The sequence below is a fragment of the Rhipicephalus microplus genome, chromosome 7 (assembly GCF_043290135.1).
Source record: "Rhipicephalus microplus isolate Deutch F79 chromosome 7, USDA_Rmic, whole genome shotgun sequence".
NCBI classification, from domain to species: Eukaryota; Metazoa; Arthropoda; class Arachnida; order Ixodida; family Ixodidae; genus Rhipicephalus; species Rhipicephalus microplus.
In genome coordinates, this window is record NC_134706.1 from 160367151 (window position 1) to 160389075 (window position 21925).

The following is a 21925-nucleotide window of genomic DNA, read 5'->3' on the forward strand; positions in this document are numbered from 1 at the left end:
TAAGTGTACATTAAAAGATTTGTTTTCTTTGTATAACCCAATATTATACAGACATTATAAAAAATTATACCAAGGAAAGCATAAGGCACGTCACTAGAAGTAATTGTAACGTAAATGTGGAGATTCGAAGGGAACAGGTTCGGTGAAGTCATCTTGTCGTCCACTTTTCTTTCTTCACATTTACATTGCAATTACTTCTAGTATTGTCATATATACTTTATTTGGCATGATTGTCAGTTAGATTTAATTATTATAGTCACAATCACCATAGTCGTTACGTATCTACGGGCATGGTCGGTCGTACACCTGGTCTACACCTGGTCGTACACCTGGTTTCATGAAGCGACGTAACAATTTTCAATGGTGTTGTGTAATTCGACAGCGGTATTTCATGAACCATCCAGAAGGCACCCTGTACGAATGGCTTACCATGGCTCTTTAGGTATACAGACATGTGTTCCCATATCCCGTTTGCTTCCTGGAAGGATTGTGCAACGCTGTGCACGTCGAGAGATACTTTTACAGTGTGATGGCAATGTAATGCGCACTTACGAAACCCTTCTCACAAAGGGCCGAGTCCTACAAGGCACGGAATCAAGCATGTCTTCAGCAAAGAGCTTGGATGCGGCCGACTGCACTGTCTTCGGAGTTCTTACAGCTCTTGGTTACGCAGCGGGGCTGTACAGTTCCATAACCCACCGCCGTAGTCAGGTAAGTAACAAAGTGATATTTGAATGTTGCATTTTACCTTAGGGTGATTTCGCCAGTCGATAACTGTAAAACGTTCTTCGCAAGAACACACGCCTTTGCTGGTATAGAATCTTGCAAGTATCACTACCGCTACGCCACGTAATGTGTTCTGTTGTTTCAGAACTTTTTTTTGAAGTTCTTATGGTGTTACTTGATATGTAAGTGTCAGTTTGTGCTCCAGACGTTGCCGAACTTGCATCTTGTATGCACGCGCCATCTCTTTCCTTTTGCTGAACCAATCACTTGGCCATGGTTCAGCGCGAACCCCCAAGATTACAGGGACGTCTCATTCACGTAGCAACTGGAACGAAGGAAGCTCCGGTATGCACCTGTAGGCTACAGTAAGAGTAAAGTTCACAGATACGAGTTCTTTGGATGTTCTTGGCACATTTATCTTTAATGCACTTGAAGTGAAAAATTAGCGGAGGTGCGGGGTATCACAAATATATTGTATTTATTTACTGCCTTAATGTCTCGTTAATATCAGAAGATTTTTAAAGTCGAGTGCATTGGAAAGCCCTGTCACATGAACGCGTTTAGCATGTTTGTAACAAAGCTGTCAAATATTTATTGAAGTAAAAGTGCGCCTGAGTGACATTTATTACATTGGTTTTCTCAATGCAGCCAGTTACTTGCAGGTTTGATTGTTTTTTTTCTTATTCTCGGTATTCTTTAAACAGTGACACCTCTTAAGAGACCACAACAAGGGTCGTTTCGGGCACCATACTTTTCCACTGCTACCGCATCCGGCTGTCCGAAACCACTATCGCTTGAAATAACAAAAAAATGTGCAGGATTGAACGGAACTGGCACCTTGGCCCTCTCCGTGGGAGCCCACTATTTTGTCACAGAGCCATGCCAGTGCTCTAGACTTCTGTGCCAAAAGCCTAGCACAGCCCGCGCGAAATTTAGAAAAAGCAAATTCTAAAACCCGTAGCAAACTCTCCTGGGGCTACTAGAATAAGTTTGCTTTCAAGGTACACAGTATGCCATTTACTGACGCAGCAGTGGACGACTGTGAACCACGATGGCAGAGCTCTATATACCGAGTTGAAAGCACTCAACAACCCACTCGTAACGGTTTCATGTTGTGTGACGACTGGGTATAATTTGCATTCTGTGAAGCTTGGTTGTTATTTTAATCTTCTAGCACGCTATATCACGTATGTTAACATGGTTCCTTCACGACATAAAGCTCGTATAGGTTTTTGTGCCCAGAAGTTTGAAGCCCTGGAATACCAGCTGGAATACTCAGCTGCCACGGAAAGGAGCGAGGTTCGAAGTCCATTCCAATATAGATGCTTTTTTCTACTTCGGTTTTAGGGGTGAAGCTCCTTCGGGAGGGGGTAGTTCCCTCCTTCGTATGTATTATGTAAGCACCTCTAGCTTATGACATGCTCAAAATATGACGTTGTGTGTATATGTCCTTGGGAACTAGATGGCGTTAGTGGTTTTCATAGCATATTCACGGAGTGGATGATGATGAGTGGGGTGAAGGGTTCATCTGTCTATCCATGTGCCTAACCACTCATGCATCCATTCGTCCATCCATGTGTCCGTGCTCCTGTCTGTCCGTCCATCCGTTTGTCTGCCCGTGCGTCGATCCATCCGTGCTTCCAGCCATCCGTCCGTGCATTCCTGCGTGCGTCCGTATTTCCGTCCATCCGTCCTTCTTTCCGTCTGTTTCTCTCTCCGTGTATCCATGCGTCCCGCCATCTGTCTGTCTGTTCACGCTTCCGTTCATCCGTCCGTCCAACCGTGCATCCGTCTATGCGTCCATCTATCTGTTCTTCCGTCCACCCGTGCGTCCCTTTGTCCGTGTGTCTATCCGTCCGTGCGTCCCGATGGAGTGATGAGCGCACAGACAGACGCCTAAATAGACGGACGGAAGCATGAACGAACACACCGACGGAAGTACGGACGCACAGATAGACGGACGGAGAGAAGCACAGACGCACGGATGGACGCTTTGCCTCACTCATTGTCCTTCAATTCGTAGATGCGCTGTGATATTTTGTCGTATTTCGCGCGATAGCATTGACAAACACAGGCAACGGTGAAGAAATACTATGGCGCCGTGGTTGTGAGCTCATAATAGCTTTTGCTTCAAAGGTATGTCTGGAAAAAACGAAGTTAATATCAGAAATATAGCGTGGTATAAGAGTAAAAAACCAACCAGGCGTCGCACTGCCTGAATTGTTTAACCAGACGTCACACGATATACATCGCTTACTTATCGGTTGGTTGAATCCTTCTAACCCATTACAAAGGGTTCAGCCATAATTGTTCATCGTTGTTTATCCACCCATCCATCCATTCATCTATCCATCCATCCATCCATCCATCCATCCATCCGTCCGTCCGTCCGTCCATCCATTCGTTCGTCCGTTCATTCGTCCATCCATCAGCCACCACATAAGCAGAGCGCCCTTAATTTCTAACAGGTGCGTAGCGGGTACTTCGTTTCTCCACAGTTTGACAATTGTCGTGGCACTATATGTTTCCGAATTTATTAAGATAACCTTTATAATTTAATTGGTATCTTACAAGCGCGCTCACAACGGGTTCCATAAATTCCGGTGATCCAGTTTTTTGTGCTAATGTGTTACGCTTTCCGCGCAGGCCTACCATCTTTTTCGCAATAAAAATATTACGAATAAACATTCAAATACATTGTGTCCAAGTTTTTAAAACACGCATAATAGATAGTACCTGCAGCGCTCCTAGCGCTGTTGTTGCTAAAAGAAGCTAGGGCGTGGACTTCAATGCTTACAATGTACAAAATATTTTAGCGTGACAGTGTCAAACTGCTCGACTCGCAGAAATTTTAGTGTCGGCATCGTTGGTTGTGGGCGAAATATCTTCATCTTTTCCGTAACCCCAAATTAAAGAAGGGTGCAAATAAAGTGATCTTTACAACTTCCGAGCCCTTGTGAGGACCTCATCCAGGTCATTTGCACGGCAAAAGGTATTCTAGAAGACAGCCACACATCCGCTTCGCAATACAGTCATAATACCTTTCGTGCTTTACAAATACATGCCTCCTGTATGCAGGCTTCGCAATACAACATGTAATATGTCGCAGTATTATATCGCGGCAGAAACGTATAGTTCTATGAGACGTCAGGAATTGTCAGCTTTAAATTTTCGTGGTTTGAAGCCGCCCACACATTGCGAAAGGCACGCAAGCCAATGCACGATTCCCTTAAGGCCACGTGGAGTGGGTGCAGAGCAAGTTCGAAAAGAATTCGCGTGCATTATTGCTTCAGGTTTAAAACATACTACCAGTTACTATGAACGCAGCCATATGCGAAATCACTGTAGTAATCCACAATTTAAAGTCGTGGAGTAACATCGTACAATAAACAGATTCCACGCACCTTCGAAAACAAAGTTGTGCGAAGCGTGTGGAGGAAAGCTGACGGTTGAAGTGTTTTATTGTGCGAAACGTTATTTATAAGTGAATAAGTGAAAAGATATCTATAAAGCACGCACAGACACACGTTAAAGAGACGCATACATTATGTACTAGCAGCTGTTTAGAGTTGCGCACCTAAGCCAACATCAATGGGATATTGGCGATACCATAAGTGCCAGTTGATCCAAAGCACTGCTGCTCACGAGGATGCTAACCCTGGACATTGCTACATAGATGAACTTCAGCCGATGGCACTTAACTGCAATTCAAATTAACCCGACAAAAAGGCTGATTCATAGGAGTGCAAATCTAATTGTTATAGAAGTCAATAGCCATCACTGCAACCTCAGTTGACGTTTCACGAACACTAGGGTCTATTTGAAAAGTAGTGGTGAGACCTATTGTGGCTCTGTGCTTGTATACTTAAGCGACACGCAGAATGCTAGGGTTTAATTTTTTATGCGACCCTGCAATTCATTCTTTGCATTTGTGGGGTCAACGCTGCCGATGTAAGCTTTTTTTCTTTACCCTAACGCGTTAAAATTACCTCTTGACTTTCCTGGGTAGACACGAACTATCAAGTGCCTGTGGGACACGCCCGCATACATGTGGCACATACCCGTTCATGGGTATGCTCCACACGTCTGGCGGGAAAGGTTTGACGACTTAAGTGACCAGATTGTTACATTATCCATATCGCAACTAGCGAGTCATATTGGTCGCAGCATCAAACTCTCCCATCATCTGAAACTTGCGGTTTACCCCAAGTTAAGAATGTGATCACGAGAGCACGCAGACGTAGGCGGACAGACAGACAGACAGACAAGACAGACAGACAGACAGACAGACAGACAGACAGACAGACAGACAGACAGACAGACAGACAGACAGACAGACAGATCGATAGATATATCGATAGATAGATAGATAGATAGATAGATAGATAGATAGATAGATAGATAGATAGATAGATAGATAGATAGATAGATAGATAGATAGATAGATAGATAGATAGATAGATAGATAGATAGATAGATAGATAGATAGATAGAAACTCAAGTTGCCTGAAGCAGGCAGAGGAATTCATTGCATATGAAATATGCTCTAAGTGCTTGAAGTAACATTGATAACAGAATAGTGCTATTGCGTACAACTCCTAAAGGCGAAGTTTGAGCATGTCCAATTTTTCAGGTGGGCAAAACTCACGAAAGTGAGCAGGCCACGTTGGAAGCATTTCTCGGAGGTCGCACTCTCCCCGAAGCTGCTCTTACCGTGTCCATGTTGGCCTCAGTCGCAAACGGAGTTACGATAATAGGCTTCCTCGCTCACTTTTATGCGCACGGATTCCACATCTTCTGGGGCATGTCAGGAGTTCCCCTGGCAATAATCATCACATCGGTGGCATTAGTACCGACGCTGTACGACATGCGCATGGCCTCGATTTTTCAAGTAAGTACTTTAGTCGCAAGTTTCACGGTATAACGCTGCATTGCATAAGGCATTCAGTCGATGAGTCAATATGTTTTTGTTGAACAAGAGTACCGATGTGCGCCTGCATGTTCAGTCTGAAGGGGAAAAAATTTAGTGCAGGTATGGCGTTGCACACGTGACCAGTTGCCGGAGCGGCAAGATTGTACCTGACACGCGGCGCTGCGTTTTCCCCGAATGCCCCAATGTCGAGATTGCCAAGCGCTCTCCCAAGCAGTGGTGACTAGCGGAATTCAATCGAATGAACAGCTCTTTTTGCGCGAATGCGATATAAATACGATTGCTCGCCACTCCGGCGAAAAAAAACAATATAGCAAAAAATGCTGCCTACATCTTTCCACTTGGCGAACTCGAGTAAATTTGTCGTGTAGTGATGGAGGTATCGCGTGAATGTTGCGTAATTGTATGTGATTTGGGAACGCTTAATTGTTATTTAGTCTTTATTATTCCTATTGATTGAATGACGAAGAAGCGTTGCCTTCAATGCCAAACGAAAGCCAAGTAAAGACGCCCTTGACTGAATTTCGAACGTGCAATCCAGTGCCAAAGCGCTCCTTTAAATGTGACCTTTCGGGTGAGCCAACAGCAACATGGGCTGTTTCCTAGCTGTCCGCCGGCCACGCCTGTTTTGAAAATGGAATGTTCTTGGTAAGCTCGCTAACAGCCGGCTCGTCTAAAGCGCCACGTGTTGCAATTTTCCGGCTCCAGCCATCCATGGCTTGTGCTATTCTTTTTGTGCTGGGACTGTGAACGCTTAGCTTGAAAACAGCGCTAGGACAGAAAACAGCATACAACAAAATTTTAACACTTATATTGTGTTTTCCGTCATAACGGTGTGTTAAGCTTCAGCGTTTTATAGCTTACGATGCATGCAATGATGAGTTATCGTTAAGCAGGACGTTGTATGTGGTTGTGACAGTGGTCCGTTTTTAACAGCAGTGCATACGATTGCCGACGTGGCAGAAAACAAAGGATCAAACATGTGTTACTCTACATTTTTTGCAATAGCCTTAAAAACAATGCATTCTGTTATTTTGCTTACACTTGTGGATCATGGGAATGAACGAGGCCAGTTGCTGATAGAAATCAAGCGATCAAGAAGTTGTGACAATATAAAAGAGACTGCGCTTTAGTTTCGTGGCAATGTAAGTAGAGAAATAAATGAATTCCTGTTAAGGTATAGAATGTGGTGAATAAATGGACTCAAAGTGGACTCAAGGTGAGTAAGCGTTACATCAAAGTTTTTGCGGTGGAACAAAAACAGCATACTTGATACGAGCTTGTATTGGATTAACGTTCAGTATTAAATAAGTTCAAAAAACTTTCTATTTCGTGAAAAAACGAAGTGCACGTAGTACTGAGGGGCTTGCGCGTTGTATGCTACATTTCTCCGTGTCACTATAGCTTATGTAATGTGTGGATGAAAGCATTCGTTTAAAATGAGTATTTTCTTTTTCACATTGTGGGTTTCCTAGACACATCAGTGGTTACATTGCAGCAGGCACGTCACTTTTTTGTAGAATCGAAGTCTGAGCTGCATTTGCTGGCGTATTCGTCTGTCTTGTGCAACATGGGCACACGAATAGGCCGTGGAGGTGTATACTGAGACATATAACTAACTCACTTTCATTTTTGTTTACCAGTACCTGCGCATGCGCTTCAACAGCAAAGTTGGCATCACAGCCTGCGTCGTCTACTTTGTATTAAGTGTAAGTGTCACGAACTATTGGGCACATTTGCCGTAAACTGTACAGAAAACTTGCGCGGAAGTTGTGTCATGCTGTGTTATCATGCGTCTAGATACATGCCTGAGAATACAGACATTGCGGTGTAGCTTAAGCGTGTAGTTGAACTAGGGGTGATTTTCGGTTTGGAGTGTTTTGTGGTACAAGGTGTAATGTTAACGCAACTTGAGTTGTCTTTCAAGCTAGTTTTCACGCATGTTGTTACCTGTAATGAATAAATTAGCTCCTAATTTATGTCTCGGAATACTACGTAGCTTGTATTACTGGTATTATGTTTCTTGAGTATTGCCGCACGCGCTTCTTTTGTATATTTCTGCGACTAGTATGGCTCATTGAGATCTGTGATTTGCACTGTTCGCGCGACCATTCGGGAATGACGATTTGAAAGTGAATCAAAGCGACCGATTTTCATGCCTGTCTGGGACTTGTAGTAATTAACACGCTGGATTCACGTCTATTGGCAGTGCGATTGCGCGTAAGATAAGTTGACGACTTTTTCTCTGCACGGTGAGTGGTTCAGAGGTCTGCGACTGCGTTAGCGCGAACGTGAAATCTATCACCGAGTGCTTGAGAGAAATCATACTCATTTAGCGAAAAAAGCGGCCAGTTGCGACTGTCTCAAGCGCACGAATGAGAACGAGGTTTTTGAAGTGCAACCACCACTTTGTGAAGGCTGCAGAAAATATCTGAGAACGTTCGCTATTTTTATTGCTCTACACTTTCTTCATGAAATTGCGCGCACAACAGGTACGTTAAAACCTATATTGAAACTACGCAAAACGCTAGGCACCAAGTGTGATATACTCAATAAATACTAAATGATAGCTACTGTGTTGTGTTTCTGTGTGCTAAAGAATACTAGAAAGCTGACATTTTAGGAGTCTTCCACTATCCCAAATGATCCTACTGTCGCTCTGCGACGTGAAACCTGAATAATAGTAATGTGTCGAAGCTAACGTAGGGAATGTTGATGGTGCGAGAATCTTCGATGCCATGCGTATGAATGCCAATGTGAGTTACCCGCTGAGCATAATAATTTACGCGTGGCTCAGCGCTATCATTGTACAGCAAGTGTTGCTTCTAGTTTGATTCCATCTTTTAGGGGACGCAAGTCGATGCGACAGTTTTTAATTGTACCGGTTTGTGCTCCCTCTACAACACCATCGAAATCACGTGACAGTAATTTCGCACACTTTTACGAAACTCGAGAAAAGTGTTAACGTCAAGATGCGTTGCCTCAAGGTGAGGCATATTTTTTTACCGACGGTGAAATTTACGCAAAACTAGGTAAATGACGCGTCCGCATTTAAACAGATAGTTTCTGTATCTGACTCCCGCAACTCATTTTATTCGGTGTAGTAGGGCATTCAACCACACTTTATGTGTGTTCATTCATGAGTTTAAGTGAGTTGCGGGAAGTATATGCACTTGAAAGCTTCAAAAGTTTAGTTAGCGGGGGGGGGGGGGGTTGCATCCCGGATCTGGCTACGTCAACGGTCAGGGAATTCGTCGGTATCATCATCATACAGTGCCTATGCTTGATGTTCTGCATGACTGGTAAGGAAACATGGTACGATACGTGCCAAAACACACTTGCCAGATTCGACTACACAGAGAGTTCAGCAGACGCAATGAGAAAGTCTGCCATTTTTCGACTGAAATTCACCTTTTGCACTCCGGGAATTGTGTGAATGCTGACCGCCGGGAATTGTGTGTGAGGTCGGACTGCCGCCTTGAACGGTCGCTTCGCAGCTCCTCGAGACTGAGGGCCAAAGGTTAATTGCTGTGTTCGTGGGAGTTTGTGGCTAGGTACTGCACTACGGTGGCCAATCCTGCTCTGGTGAGGAAGTGCTTTACCAGCATTTGGCCGCCAGTGAGGCAGCGCCCCAGACCTCTTTTCAGCTTCTGTAACGATTCCTTCCTCACGCATTTGAATTAAATACACAATTGAGATTGGTTTGACATCCCTATTCGAACCGACTTTTGTCATGGCATGCTTGGATGCTGCGCCTTCTCCAAGTAGATGATCTGTTGATTTTTATTAGCAATGTAGAAAACCACCTGACTGCCTATAAGCTTCCAACTTCACCAGGCTCGTAGCTCGCCTCACCTTTTTCTTATTTGTTGTCTGAAAATATAATTTCCCTATAAAAAAGGAAAAAATTGCACCCTGTGTGGTTTTGAACTTCTGACCTGACGAGCTTGTACCAGATTAGTGCCTGGAATGACCCTTCTTTCTACGCATTTGATTTCTCCCGATTTCTTCCTGTCACGCACGATATTGACATTGTGGGTTTCAAAGTGTCCAAAATGTCGAAGTTCTGCTGATTTCGAGTAATTATTGGCACTCCTTCTTTGGCGCCTCTTGTAAACTGACGACTTGCGCGCATTTATTTCCCGACTAATCGGCTCCTTCTGTGCGATTCTTATGTTGAGCGCATACGTGGCGGGTGGCTGGAGTGCATAAAAATTAAACGCGAAAAGTTTCTTGCTGATAAAGAATAGACATGCGCTACCTTCAAGGCTGTATCGCACTTTGCTGATGTTTTGTGGTAGTAAATAAAAAAACACTCTGGTAAATAGACATAAAAGACAGTGGCCCTCACATGGGAGTCACATATACGTATCAGTAATTACACAAGTTGTGTACTTGGTATGAACATGTCACCGTTTTCACTCCTACATAGCGTCGAGTCTTTCTCCACGAACGTTGTCTCTATCTTGAGATACGTTCCTCCCTATGGCGATGCATGTCAGCAACTGTCTCTGAAAAGTGCGATGTTTTTTGTTACTTGGCTCGGAGGTTGTTGCGACGCAGTTATAGCCTAGCACATACGCCACTTGGCATCATGTCACTTCAATTGGCGTGTAGGGATGTTGGACTTGGCACGAGTGCTCCGGTGAGATCGGCGCATTGCTGCGACCCTGGCACACACAAGACTCGACATGAGTTCACACTATAGCGGTGCGAAGCAGCGATTGCTCAGCAACGGCGCATCCAAAGTTTTTTTTTTTTTTTTTTTGCTCGGCAACAGCGCATCCAAAGGGTTGGTCACATTAGAGCGAATCAAAACAGCTTCGCTGTAAAAAAATGAATTCCAATTCTGCGTCTTGTTGATAATCACATTTTCTGTTAGTCGAACTTAGACATAAATAATTATATAGCTTTTAGACGGCGTACAAACCTGTTGAGGCCACCATACCGCATCAAGCTGGTGCGGTCATAATAAATGACCCCTCGTAATAGAGAAAACAGAGTAACCATCTTGAAATCACCAGATAGGCTGTACCTTGTAGGGAACAAAAAATGGCTGCCTGCTGATCACTTTGCTGCTGGCCTCTCGTTGCTGACGCATATATAGAACATATTTGATTGTAATGAGTCATTTGATTCGCATTATAATGTTTTGCAGCCGCTTAAACACTATAGGCATTTGTAGTAATGCTGTTATTGTTTTGGGATCTGTAATGCATAACACGGTAAGCCGTTACAATCGTAATAAGCCATGAGGGTGTACAATACTTTGCCAAACTCATTTCATTTCATGTTTTTTTTGGTAAATTTCTATGCGGCTACTTATTTTTGCCGCTTAACATAGGTAGAAACCCTGAACATTCAAACCATGGCAACATTACGTTTTCTCGTGCTTACAAGAAGTTCTCCTTTGACTAGAAAAATGAGAAGCTTTCTTGCTTAGATAGAATTTTGTTTCCCTTCTGCCCCGCCGTGTTGGTCTAGTTGCTAAAGTACTCGGCTGTTGATGTGCAGGTCGCGGGATCGAATCACTGCTGCGGCGGCTGCGATTTTGATGGAGGTGAAAATGCTGTAGGCCCATGTGCCTAAATTTGGGTGCACGTTAAAGAACCCCAGGTGGTAGAAATTTCCGGAGCCCTGCACTACGACGTCTCTGACACCCATATGGTGGTTTTGCGACGTTAGACCCCTCTTATCAATCAATCACTTTTTTTCTCCCCCGACCAAAATCAGTCGGTGATATAGGAGTAGAAATAACTTTTTATTGTGAAGTAACACTAGGAGGTAAGGGTGTCTCTAATATTTGTTATTATCAGCGCTCTTTTAGTTGAAGCCTTGCAAAGAGATGGGAAAAGTAACTCACACTGAGCGAACAAGGTCGGTGTAATGAAGTGCTACACATACCGAGTCTGCCAAAAAGTGCTATACATGTGCTACCTCGTGAATTGTATATAAACACATTGTTTATTCATTCATGTTTTTCGTATTTGTTTAAATTGTAAGCTCTAAAGCAAAAATAAGGACTAAAAAAGAAAAACCACTTTGAGGAAACTTGAAGTACTGTTAGCCCTCGCGCAGTAGTTGCCATTCGTAGTTGCCAGATGGTAGTGATGAAAGCATTTCTTTCTGTAAAGTATGTACAGGGTGAATGGGGCGTGGTCCTTGAGGGGCCACCCCATACAGGCGCGAGCTGAGGAACCCTTTAAGGGTGACCCATTGGCGGCCACAGCATCCCGAGCACACTCAACCAAGGCCCGTTCAGCCGTCAGGTCACAAAAGCCGACGAGGGCTGCCTCTCAGTCTTCCAGGGATGGTTTGAGAAAGGGTTGAGATGTGGAGTTCTTCGACACGCCCTCACCATGTGGAAAATGTGATAGAAATTTTCCTTACAGTGCGGGCACTCCCTGGGCAAACAGATTGGAGGTGTGCCAGGGCTGTCATGCACAATAAAGTTCTGGTGTAAAGGTGAAACAGTGTTCCGTCCTCAGTCTTTGTGAGACTCTTGCAGGGTTTCTGATAGATCTGATGGCCGAATAGATGAAACTGAGTGACATCCTTAAACGTCTAAACGGAATGCGATTCGAGTTCTGAATCGCAAGGGGACGAGGATGGTGACCGGGGAGTGAGCGCGTGGGCAGTGGTATCGGCCGACTTCTTACTATTGAGGCCTGTATGAGATGGAGCACAAAAGGTCGTTTGGTGCGTGGGGCACCTAAGTACCGGCTGTTTTCCAAAATTTGTAAACTAAAGACGGATTGTTGCCCTGTTCGAGATTGTGGGGAGGCACTCGTTGGGTCGATGATAATAGGAACTTTTAGCTGACCATATTTGGCTTCTCGCTCTGCTCAGCCAGTCGGTCGTTGTGCCACGGACCGTGTGAGCTGACCGTCGTAGCGAGAGAATGGTCAGGTGAGAACCAAAGTGGAAGCCTCTTTTGCCGCGAGTCTGCACTGCTGGGGAAACGCCGTCATTGTTCGGCATACACGCAAGCACCAACGGCAATTCAGGATACACAAGGATTTGTGCTTCCTCCGAGAAGTCGTCACACCGCATTCCATCGAGAATCCACTCAAGTGGGGTGAACTCGCATGAAATGATCTAGAGCTGACACTTTGGACCATGAAGGAGCGGCTCGACATGCTTCTGTGGTTCTTCCGTCTCTTCGCGAATCTTAGATAATAAGCGATTTTAGCAGCATTTACTTTTCCACCTATTCAGAAGAGCTTTTTAAATTCATTTTTCACCAGGCAACGCGGTGAACGTGCTGCCTCTGGGAAGGGCGTTTGACACGCGTTGCGGCTGCCTTGAAGGCTTCTAAGTAATCCAGTGCCATGTCAGGGTGGCGAAAAAAAAGCTTCTGCGTCAAATACCAAATGAATCACACTCTTCAATACCAAATGTTCATACTTGCTGCAAGATTAGAATGGTTTTCATTTTTCTTTACAACTTCCGTGCACCGGTGGCGTCACAGTTGCATTGACCGAATGACGCTTGGCTAAAACCGACAATGCGTGTCGTGCTCCGGTAACAATGACCATTTGAGTGGAATGGAGAACGGAACGCAAAATCGGTCAGCTAAAAGTGCCTAATCATCCTCAAGTCCAGATATGCGGTGGCTAGCGCGATGGTGATCTGTTCCGCGCATAGAGTTTGCTATAATAACTATAGGGGACTCTGGCGCTGCGATCGTTCAGTGACTGTTTTCAGCATTACCAGCGAGATGGCACGATGAGTGCGTGCCACCACATCGTCACGCCGTGGTGGCTCGCGCTTTCATCTACTACGCGTACTTTGCCTCGTGGAGAGGGGGCAGGCTGGACGTTCACGCATGCGCTTGCTCCTCTCGTGATGAGGACAATTGTGCGCCTTGGGCTTTCACCGGAACGATTCTGCTGTAGTTACCGGGTGCTCAAAGGTCACTGCAATCGTTGCGCAGTGTCTGCTTGCGAAAAGGGCGCGCTTTTCAGGCACATTGATGTAACAACGGAGATGCTTATTCACGTTCATTTATACCTGAGAGTACGTTTCGTGCGTCATTTGTTCATGAGAAACACGGGGCACGTTTTGATCTGCTTGGCGTTCTGCAATTGACCTTCCAAATTGTTGCTGTCGCGTTCATTGCTTCGCATTTGCGTCAAAGCTGTGACTTTTTTTCGTTTCGTGACAAAACAGCTTCAAACCATGCGAACTCAAACAAAGCCAGAAAAACGGAGATTAGACAAATCCATACACTGCCCATCATTCCCATGCTCACTTAAGCACTGTGCGTGACAGCTCCAGTATAGACACCAGCGCCACTTCCGTATATTTAGGAAAGTCTATGTTTTCGCGTGCGTAATGCTTTGTGCAAGTAAGGTCTGTCCATTTACTTCGGTGTTTCGATGAACGATCCCGGCCGTCTATCGACCCCCATGATAAGGGCCGGTAGTGTGTATGTAGAATACTCCGAATTTCAGACCGTAGTGGTGATCCAAGACTTCCGCCCATGAGAGCCGTCGGCCACTGTGGTCATCACGAGTCATATTAGCTGGAATAGGGCTCACATGCAGAGGGTATTTCCAAACTTCGTGAATCCTTACGCGCTCTTCCGTGTGTATGGAGTAATCGATGTGTGGTCGGGCAAGAAGACGGTGACCCGAATAAGTATTAGAGAGCCTATATATCCGTTTGTCAAGTACGCCTCTCGCAGTTTCTTCAAGGTGTTGACCATACCAAGGCCCAAGAGATGTTGGTTAGAGGTCTTCGCGGCAACGTCGAGGGCACGCTTGTAGATTTTGTGGAGAATAGCTGCTAGTGCATTCTCGTTGAACTTGCGCAGGTGTGGATATGGAACCGATTACACGACACGGCTGGTTACGAATGCGCAAGCCAGCTGCGACGCATCTTTGCATCGTAACCATCTACGCTTGTTGAAAACCCGGCGTACCATACGACTCAGCTGGTCCCCGACCTTACGCAGTTTGGCTAATGTTCTGTCTGCTCTGCCGTTGTCAAAACTATCTGTCGCGAAATAAACGCGAAGCGTTCAAATATGATAACTTGTCGTGGGTTTTAGAAACCCTAGTTGTGTAGTTCATGAGCGTCTAGAGCGACGTGCTCTTTTCAATTTCCGGGCTTTCATAGCGACTTACGCTTCTAACTTGGCGTAAGTCGCACGAAATGCGCAAATTTGAGTGTTAAATGCAGTTTGGTGTTTTAAATAACGTGCGAGCTGAGCAGCGCTGTTCAATGTAACTACGCGCATATTCTTTGAAAGCAGCTGTTGTACTCTAGTTTAATTTGTCATGCTTTCATGCACTCACTTTTTTACACTCTACCTTGTTCTCTTTCCTTATTTATTAAGGCAGCGCCAGGGTGCGTCACACTTGGGCCTGCCTGATGTTCTGCTGATGGTTTTTCGCGCCCACGTGCGCTTCTTTTGAGTAACGACAGTTCAGAGCAAAACTATGTCATCGTTCGTTCGAGTATGAAACTTAATTGCAGCATCGTTTTTTCTGCAGCAAATACTCGGTGCCGTGGGTATATACAGCGCTGCAATAGGAATCTCTACAAGTAAGTATATACACTGGTTTTGTGTCACAATCAACACTATCAATGTCTCATCACAGCTTTGGAGACAAATTAACTGATGAATATTTGTATTAGGGAGCTTTAGATGTCTCATATATAAGTCATGGCTTGAAAACGCCTCATGGATCATGGAGCCAATTTTCGGCGTTGTTTTATGAACATTGGAAAGGCTTATGTTTATTCACGACTTGTAGTTGCTTGTTTGTTTTACCGCTTATTGTCAGGAACTCCCATTCTTTTCGTTTATTCGTTAACACCCACTTCATTCTTTCCATGTGATGGGTAGCAACTCGGAATCTTCCTCTGTTCAACCCGGCTGTCTTTTTTTTATTTCGTTCTCTTTTGCTTAATGATTAGCTGCTACGTTTTAGTGTGTCAGTGATGAAGTTTAGATTATTTTCCATCAATTTTCCAGCCGTTATAATGCCTCATGTTGTAACACATGTTGCTAGACTCAAGAAACGGGAGGAATGGGAATGCGGATACTTGCGATGAAAAATCCGTAGTAAGGGGTTGTGTCGAGTCGACATTTTAACAAGCGGATTTGTCTTCCTAAAGGCTAGAACAGAACTTGAGAAAACAACTTCGCATGTGAAAACATCGGCTCGACGCAATCCCTGTTTACGGATTTTTCGTTGCTAGAATAGTTGCTTGAAAGTACACACCTGCGGGGTTATATGTGTACTGCCGGTACTTTGTTCAAAGTTATAGACTTTGAAATTTAGTGCAAGACCTGCCTGCACAGAACTTTTTATTCCTGAGTACTGATTGCATGGTAGCTCCCTATTATACGCGGCATGGACATTCATTAAAATATTTTCAGAATATAAATTCTGGTCGAATACTTTTATCAACATTCTAATTTCTACAAAATGAGTCAATATTGGTCTACAAATATTTTGCTAATCTCTGTGTTCGCGTTTACCTATCCATCCGCTGTTTTAAATTGTCAGTTTGGTGAACAGCGACCACAATACCTATTAGTCTGACTATTATCAAAACGTCTCGTAGGCTTAAGATATTTTTGTTAATTGATCCTAAGCAAAAGGAAAATGCATCACTTTTCTTTAAAACATCCTCGCCGTGGGAAGCCTTCCGTCAAACTGAAGCAGACGTAAGACGAGATAATCAATCTACAAGCGCCAAATACAGTACAAGTAAAACGTTTGCATAACCTTCATAAGAGCTGACCTACTTTACGTGAAACAGAAATTAAAGAAATTTTGTTTTGGTAGTATTCTCACTATGTTTCTGTTATAAATCATACCCTCTTAATCATGGAAAGGTTATTTGGATCAGGCATTGAAATAAAATAGGTGACAGGCGTCCCCAACATTCTGAACGTTGACGTACAGCTTACCTATTTCTACCTTTGTTTTATACAACAGATATAACACTGGTTTCTTTTTCGATGAAACCGCATTATCCGTTTTTCGAGCGCACTTGAGATATCTACAGTTCATTTCACTAGTAGCAACACTTCAAGTACTTATTGAACGACGCAATATCTCATGAGTGACTTTGCGCCACTGGCCAAGAAAATGTGCGCAATTTTGGTCGCCAAAACAAACATTTCTGGTTCTGCAGTTAACAAAATAAACATACCCCCTATTTTCGAGTTGCTGCAACAGCTCTTGCATGCGAAAACATTTCATGCCACTCACACACAATCACTAGTGGCCATCACGGTAGATAGGTGGTTTGGTGGTCGGCTCATCATCTAAAAGTTTAGATGGAGGCATAGTGGTAAAACCCTTGTACTGTGCGATGCCTGTGCATATATATATATATATATATATATATATATATATATATATATATATATATATATATATAGGTATGAGATATGGCACAACGGGAGCGTTGTCAACAAGGATAAATATATTTATTTCCCAACAGTTTCGGGAGGGGTCCTCTCTTCATCAGGGGATGAGTTATAATGCCTCATGTTGTAACACATGTTGCTAGACTCAAGAAACTCATCCCCTGATGAAGGGAGGACCCCTCCCGAAACTCTTGGGAAATAAATATATTTATCCTTGTTGACAACGCTCCCGTTGTGCCATATCTCATACCTTCACGAAGACTAACTGGCCCATTGAATTATTACTCCCATATATATATATATATATATATATATATATATATATATATATATATATATATATATATATATATATATATAGTAAAAATTTTCAGAGCCATTCATTTCGGCGTCCCCTTTTCTTGGTTTTGAGACATCAAACTTCAAATGCGAAGCCTTTCTCAGCGAACTTCAGTGTACTTGAGCGTATCTATCTGTCTATCGATCTATCTATCTATCTATCATCTACCCACCTGTGACTTTTAGCTCTGCTCGCCGTTTCAGTAATGACATCGATATTCAAATGGTATGGCATAACAAGACTATATGAGGAGCATAAGTGATTAGTCTTCATGACATGCAATCATGTCTTCATTAGGTAATAATCACGACATGCCTGTCATGTAAGACATGACCTCACGCCACGCTCACGGTGCGCTCGTGATGCAAACATGATAATCATGACATGCATGCGATGTATGAAAATGGCGACATACCACTCTCATCATGCGCTCGCGGCCTTTTTCCTAGCTTCACATATACCAAATTTTGTATTCCGTGACGTGAACGGGCGAAGACGGTAATGACACGTCCAATGATAATCATGACATGCATGTGATGTAAAGCATGGCTACATGCTGCGCTTATAGCACACTCGCAGCCGTTTCGCTAGCTCCACGTGTAGCACGTTTCGTATGACATGGCGTGAATAGGTAAGTAAGTGACACGTCCAAACATATGATAATCATGATATGCCTGTGATGTAAAACATCACTGCATCCTACGCTCGTAGGGCGCTTCCGGCCGTTCCGCCAGTTCTACATATACCAAGTTTGGTATCACTTGGCGTGAATAGACGCTGAAGATAAATGGCACGTCCGAACATGATAATCATCACATTGCTTTCGTTCCAAACATGGCTACATGCTACACAAATAGCGCGCTCGCGGCGGTTTTGCTAGCTCCACATATACAATATTAGGTATCCCTTGACGTGAATAGACGATGAAGATAAATGACACGTGCGAACATATTATTCATGCCATGAAAGTCATGTAAATTATGACTATATAGTTCGCTTATAGCGCGCTCGTGGCCGTTTTGCAAGCTCGACATAATTCAAATTAGGTATCACTCACTTGAATAGACAAGGAGGGCAATGACTCGTTCAAAGATGATAATAATGATGAGCGTGTCATTTCAAGCATGTCTACATGCTACGCTCACAGCGTGTTCGTGGCCATTTCACTAGCTCCACGTATACCAAATATGGTATTACGTGACGTGAATAGACGGCGAATGTAAATAACACGTTCCCACATGGTAATCATGACAAGGGTATGAAATAATCGACTAAATGCTACGCTGATAGCATGCTCTTGGCTGTTTTGCTAGTTTCTCGTATACAATATTTGATATCACGTGACGTGAATAGACGACGAAAGTAAATGACACGTCCAAACACGTTAATCATGACATGTAAGCCTTGCAAAACATAACCACATGCTACGGTCATAGCGTGTTCGCGACCATTTCGCTAGCTCCACGTATACCAAATTTCGTATCAATCGACGGGAGTAGACGACGAACATAAATGACACGTCCAAACAATATAATCATGGCATGAAAGTCATGTGAATCATGACTACAACCTACGCATATAGCGCGCTCGCAGCCGTTCCACCAGCTACGCATATACAAAATTTGATATAACGTCATGTGAATAGACGACGAAGGTGAAAGACGTTGTAACATGATAATCACAACATGTGAGTCATGTAAAACATCATTACACTCTTCACCCGGCGTGCTCGTGGAGGTTTCACTAGCTAAACATATACCAAATTTAGTATCACGTGACGTGAATAAATGACGAAAATAAATTACATGTTCAAACATGACAACCATGACATGGAAGTCATGCAAAACATGACATGTTACACTCATAACGTGCTGCCTTTGGTTTTTCTTGCTTCACACATACAAAATTAAGTATTCATTGACGCGTATAGAAGATGAAGGTAAATGACACGTCCAAATTTCCCAATAATCATGACATGTAAGTTATCTAAATAATGACTACATGCAACGCTTATAGCGCGCTTGCGGCCGTTTCGCTCGCTCGGCATAATCCTAGTTTGTTATCACGTGACGTGAATGGGCGAAGAAAGTAAATGGCACCTCCGAACGTGTATTCATGACAATGACGTGATATAAATCATTACTACAAGCAGCGCTTATAGTGCGCTCGCGGACGTTTCGCTAGCACGACAAAACCAAATTTGGTATCACGTGACGTTAATAGACTAGGAAAGTAATGACACGTCCATAGATGATAAATATCATGTGCGTGTCATGTAAAGCGTGACTACATGCTCACGCTCATAGCATGATTGTGGCCGTTTCGCTACGAAATATGGTATATGTGACGCGAATTGACGACGAAAGTAAATGCCATCCAAACATGATAATCATGATATGCCTGTGATGTAAATCATGGCTACATGCTACGCCCATAAAGCACTCGCGGCCGTTCGGCAATCTCCACATATAGCAAATTTGGTATCATGGGACGTCAATTGACGATGAAGGTAAATAACACCTCAAAACACAATAATGACAACATGGAAGACATGTACGACATAATATACCTCCGCGTCGTAAAGTTGTGCTGACGCTAAAGCGACATAACCACCATCCTCCTTCATGCATCGCATATTATCAATTCCCACGGTACGTGGGATCTGCTAATTTTTCATTCACTAGTGCACTGCTGCCTAAACATAAACAACGAAAAAAAAATTCGAGATACACGAAGTAGAAAGAAACGATGCGCCAAAAAGTGTCGCAAAAAGAATACATTAGCCTCGTTGTAATGCTCTTTTTTCAAGTATAATTTTGCGAGCAATGAAGGTTACCGGTATATGCTGCTCGATTGGTGTGCGATTATTAGGAGCCAGCTGTTATATGTTACTTATCTAAATATAAATGGCGAGGAGAGGAGTGAACTATAATGTTACTTATCTAAATACAAACGGTGGGAAGAGTGCTGTAAAAACTGGCATTATAGGACATTTTGGACTTGCTGCTGCAAAAGAAATGTACGAGTGAACCTTCATAGTACTAGCGCAGACGTAAAAATGAATTTTTGTTTTTTTCCAGTGTTTGATTTCCCTCTGCTGTATTCAAATATTCTCATTGGTCTAGCAGGAACTATTTACACAGCCCTGGTGAGTGATTTTCTTTCAATTATACTGTGACGGGGCGAGGTCTAGGCTTATAGGATAGCGTCCACCGAGATTCGGCAGCCGAACAAGATGGCTGAGTTGCCTGTCGCGCAAGTGCCTAACGCACAGGCGTCTTCTTCATCTTCGCAAAGTGCCACGCTTTCTCCTGTCAATGATGCGCTGTAACAATACTAATAAAAAACACCAGGCCAGCGCGGAAGGCACAGCACAGTCGCAGCGAAAGCTCGAAGAGCGGCCTTTCAGAGCCTTTTCAAAACACTCATTGGGCAACTACTCTAGCTTGATACCCACTATGGCATTTTAATAAAGTTCTGCGATAGCAGGCCCGCTCTCGCTATGTTAATTTTTGTCACTATTTTGAGAAGCATGGTATCCGCTGAACTTTTCCAAGAAGTTTTGTGCCAATTGTTCATGCAGTGGTTGACGATGATGAGGAATTATGGCTGAAATGGATATGCGCCTCAGTTAATAGGGGAACAAGAACAAGCTTTGTAATGGGTTCGAGCATTGGACGGCCCACTTGGTACGCTATTCACATTGTGCGACGACAGGTTGTTCGTCAGCTGTTTTAAAACGTTTTAGAAGTCGTAATAACGCGATTGCTTTCCTGACATCAAACCTGCCTAAAGCAAGTTCGCAAACAACTCACAAGCATCGGCGAAGCTCAGTGGAAGAATACCGGGCTGGCACACAACAGGCTCGGGTTGGAGCCCCACTTTGTCATTTGTGCTAGGTTTGTTTCTAATTTCGCAGGATGGTGTTACGGACACCGGCGGTGGCGGTGGCGGCGGACAACTGCGCATGACCCAAGTTGTGATCTCATAGCAGCTACCGCTGTAAATGAAAAGGGAATCGGCGTCTGAAAAAATCTCAGCTTTGCCACAGGGGGGATGCAGAGTGCGAAGGAAAACATGAGAGTTTTACCCGAAGAACGACAAGCAGCTTAATACTTGCCGCGTTTTTTGAGACATCCTTGAGCATTCGAATGCTTTCGTGCTCCTGCAACAAATCCCAAAAAAGCCAATGTATGACATTTTTTGAAGTTTTGGACGCTGTGATTCTTCAAAAAGTCACTGCCACGTCATTTTAGATTGCAAAATTTTGGTTTGCCGCTATGTGGCACTGCTATGCCAAGTCGCATACTCTAAATCTAAAGGGGTGCTGGGGGACGCTCAAATTGTGGACGGAGGTTCAGCACCTTGCACTTTCTGTTTTCCTTTTTCTTTGCAAAAATTTTGCGTTGCATTACTGTTCCACACGGACAAGAAATATATATTGCCACAAGTTGTCTGCAACCTCCTCTACTCAGAAACTGGTTTCTGATTTTGTATATTCCGCCATACTGCAGGCAAGCAAAGCGCGCACTGA

General features: G+C 43.8%; 1 protein-coding gene across 1 annotated transcript in view; it reads left to right on the forward strand.

Annotated features, from left to right (window-relative positions):
• The first annotated feature begins 585 nt into the window (after positions 1-585).
• Positions 586-21925, forward strand: part of LOC142767914 (sodium-coupled monocarboxylate transporter 2-like) — a 113094-nt gene continuing 91754 nt past the window's right edge. The window contains exons 1-5 of the mRNA XM_075870152.1: positions 586-711; positions 5360-5617; positions 7300-7365; positions 15157-15208; positions 20472-20539. Coding sequence (XP_075726267.1) covers positions 601-711; positions 5360-5617; positions 7300-7365; positions 15157-15208; positions 20472-20539 — 555 coding nt within the window. The 5' untranslated portion in view covers positions 586-600. The remainder of the gene's footprint in view (positions 712-5359; positions 5618-7299; positions 7366-15156; positions 15209-20471; positions 20540-21925) is intronic.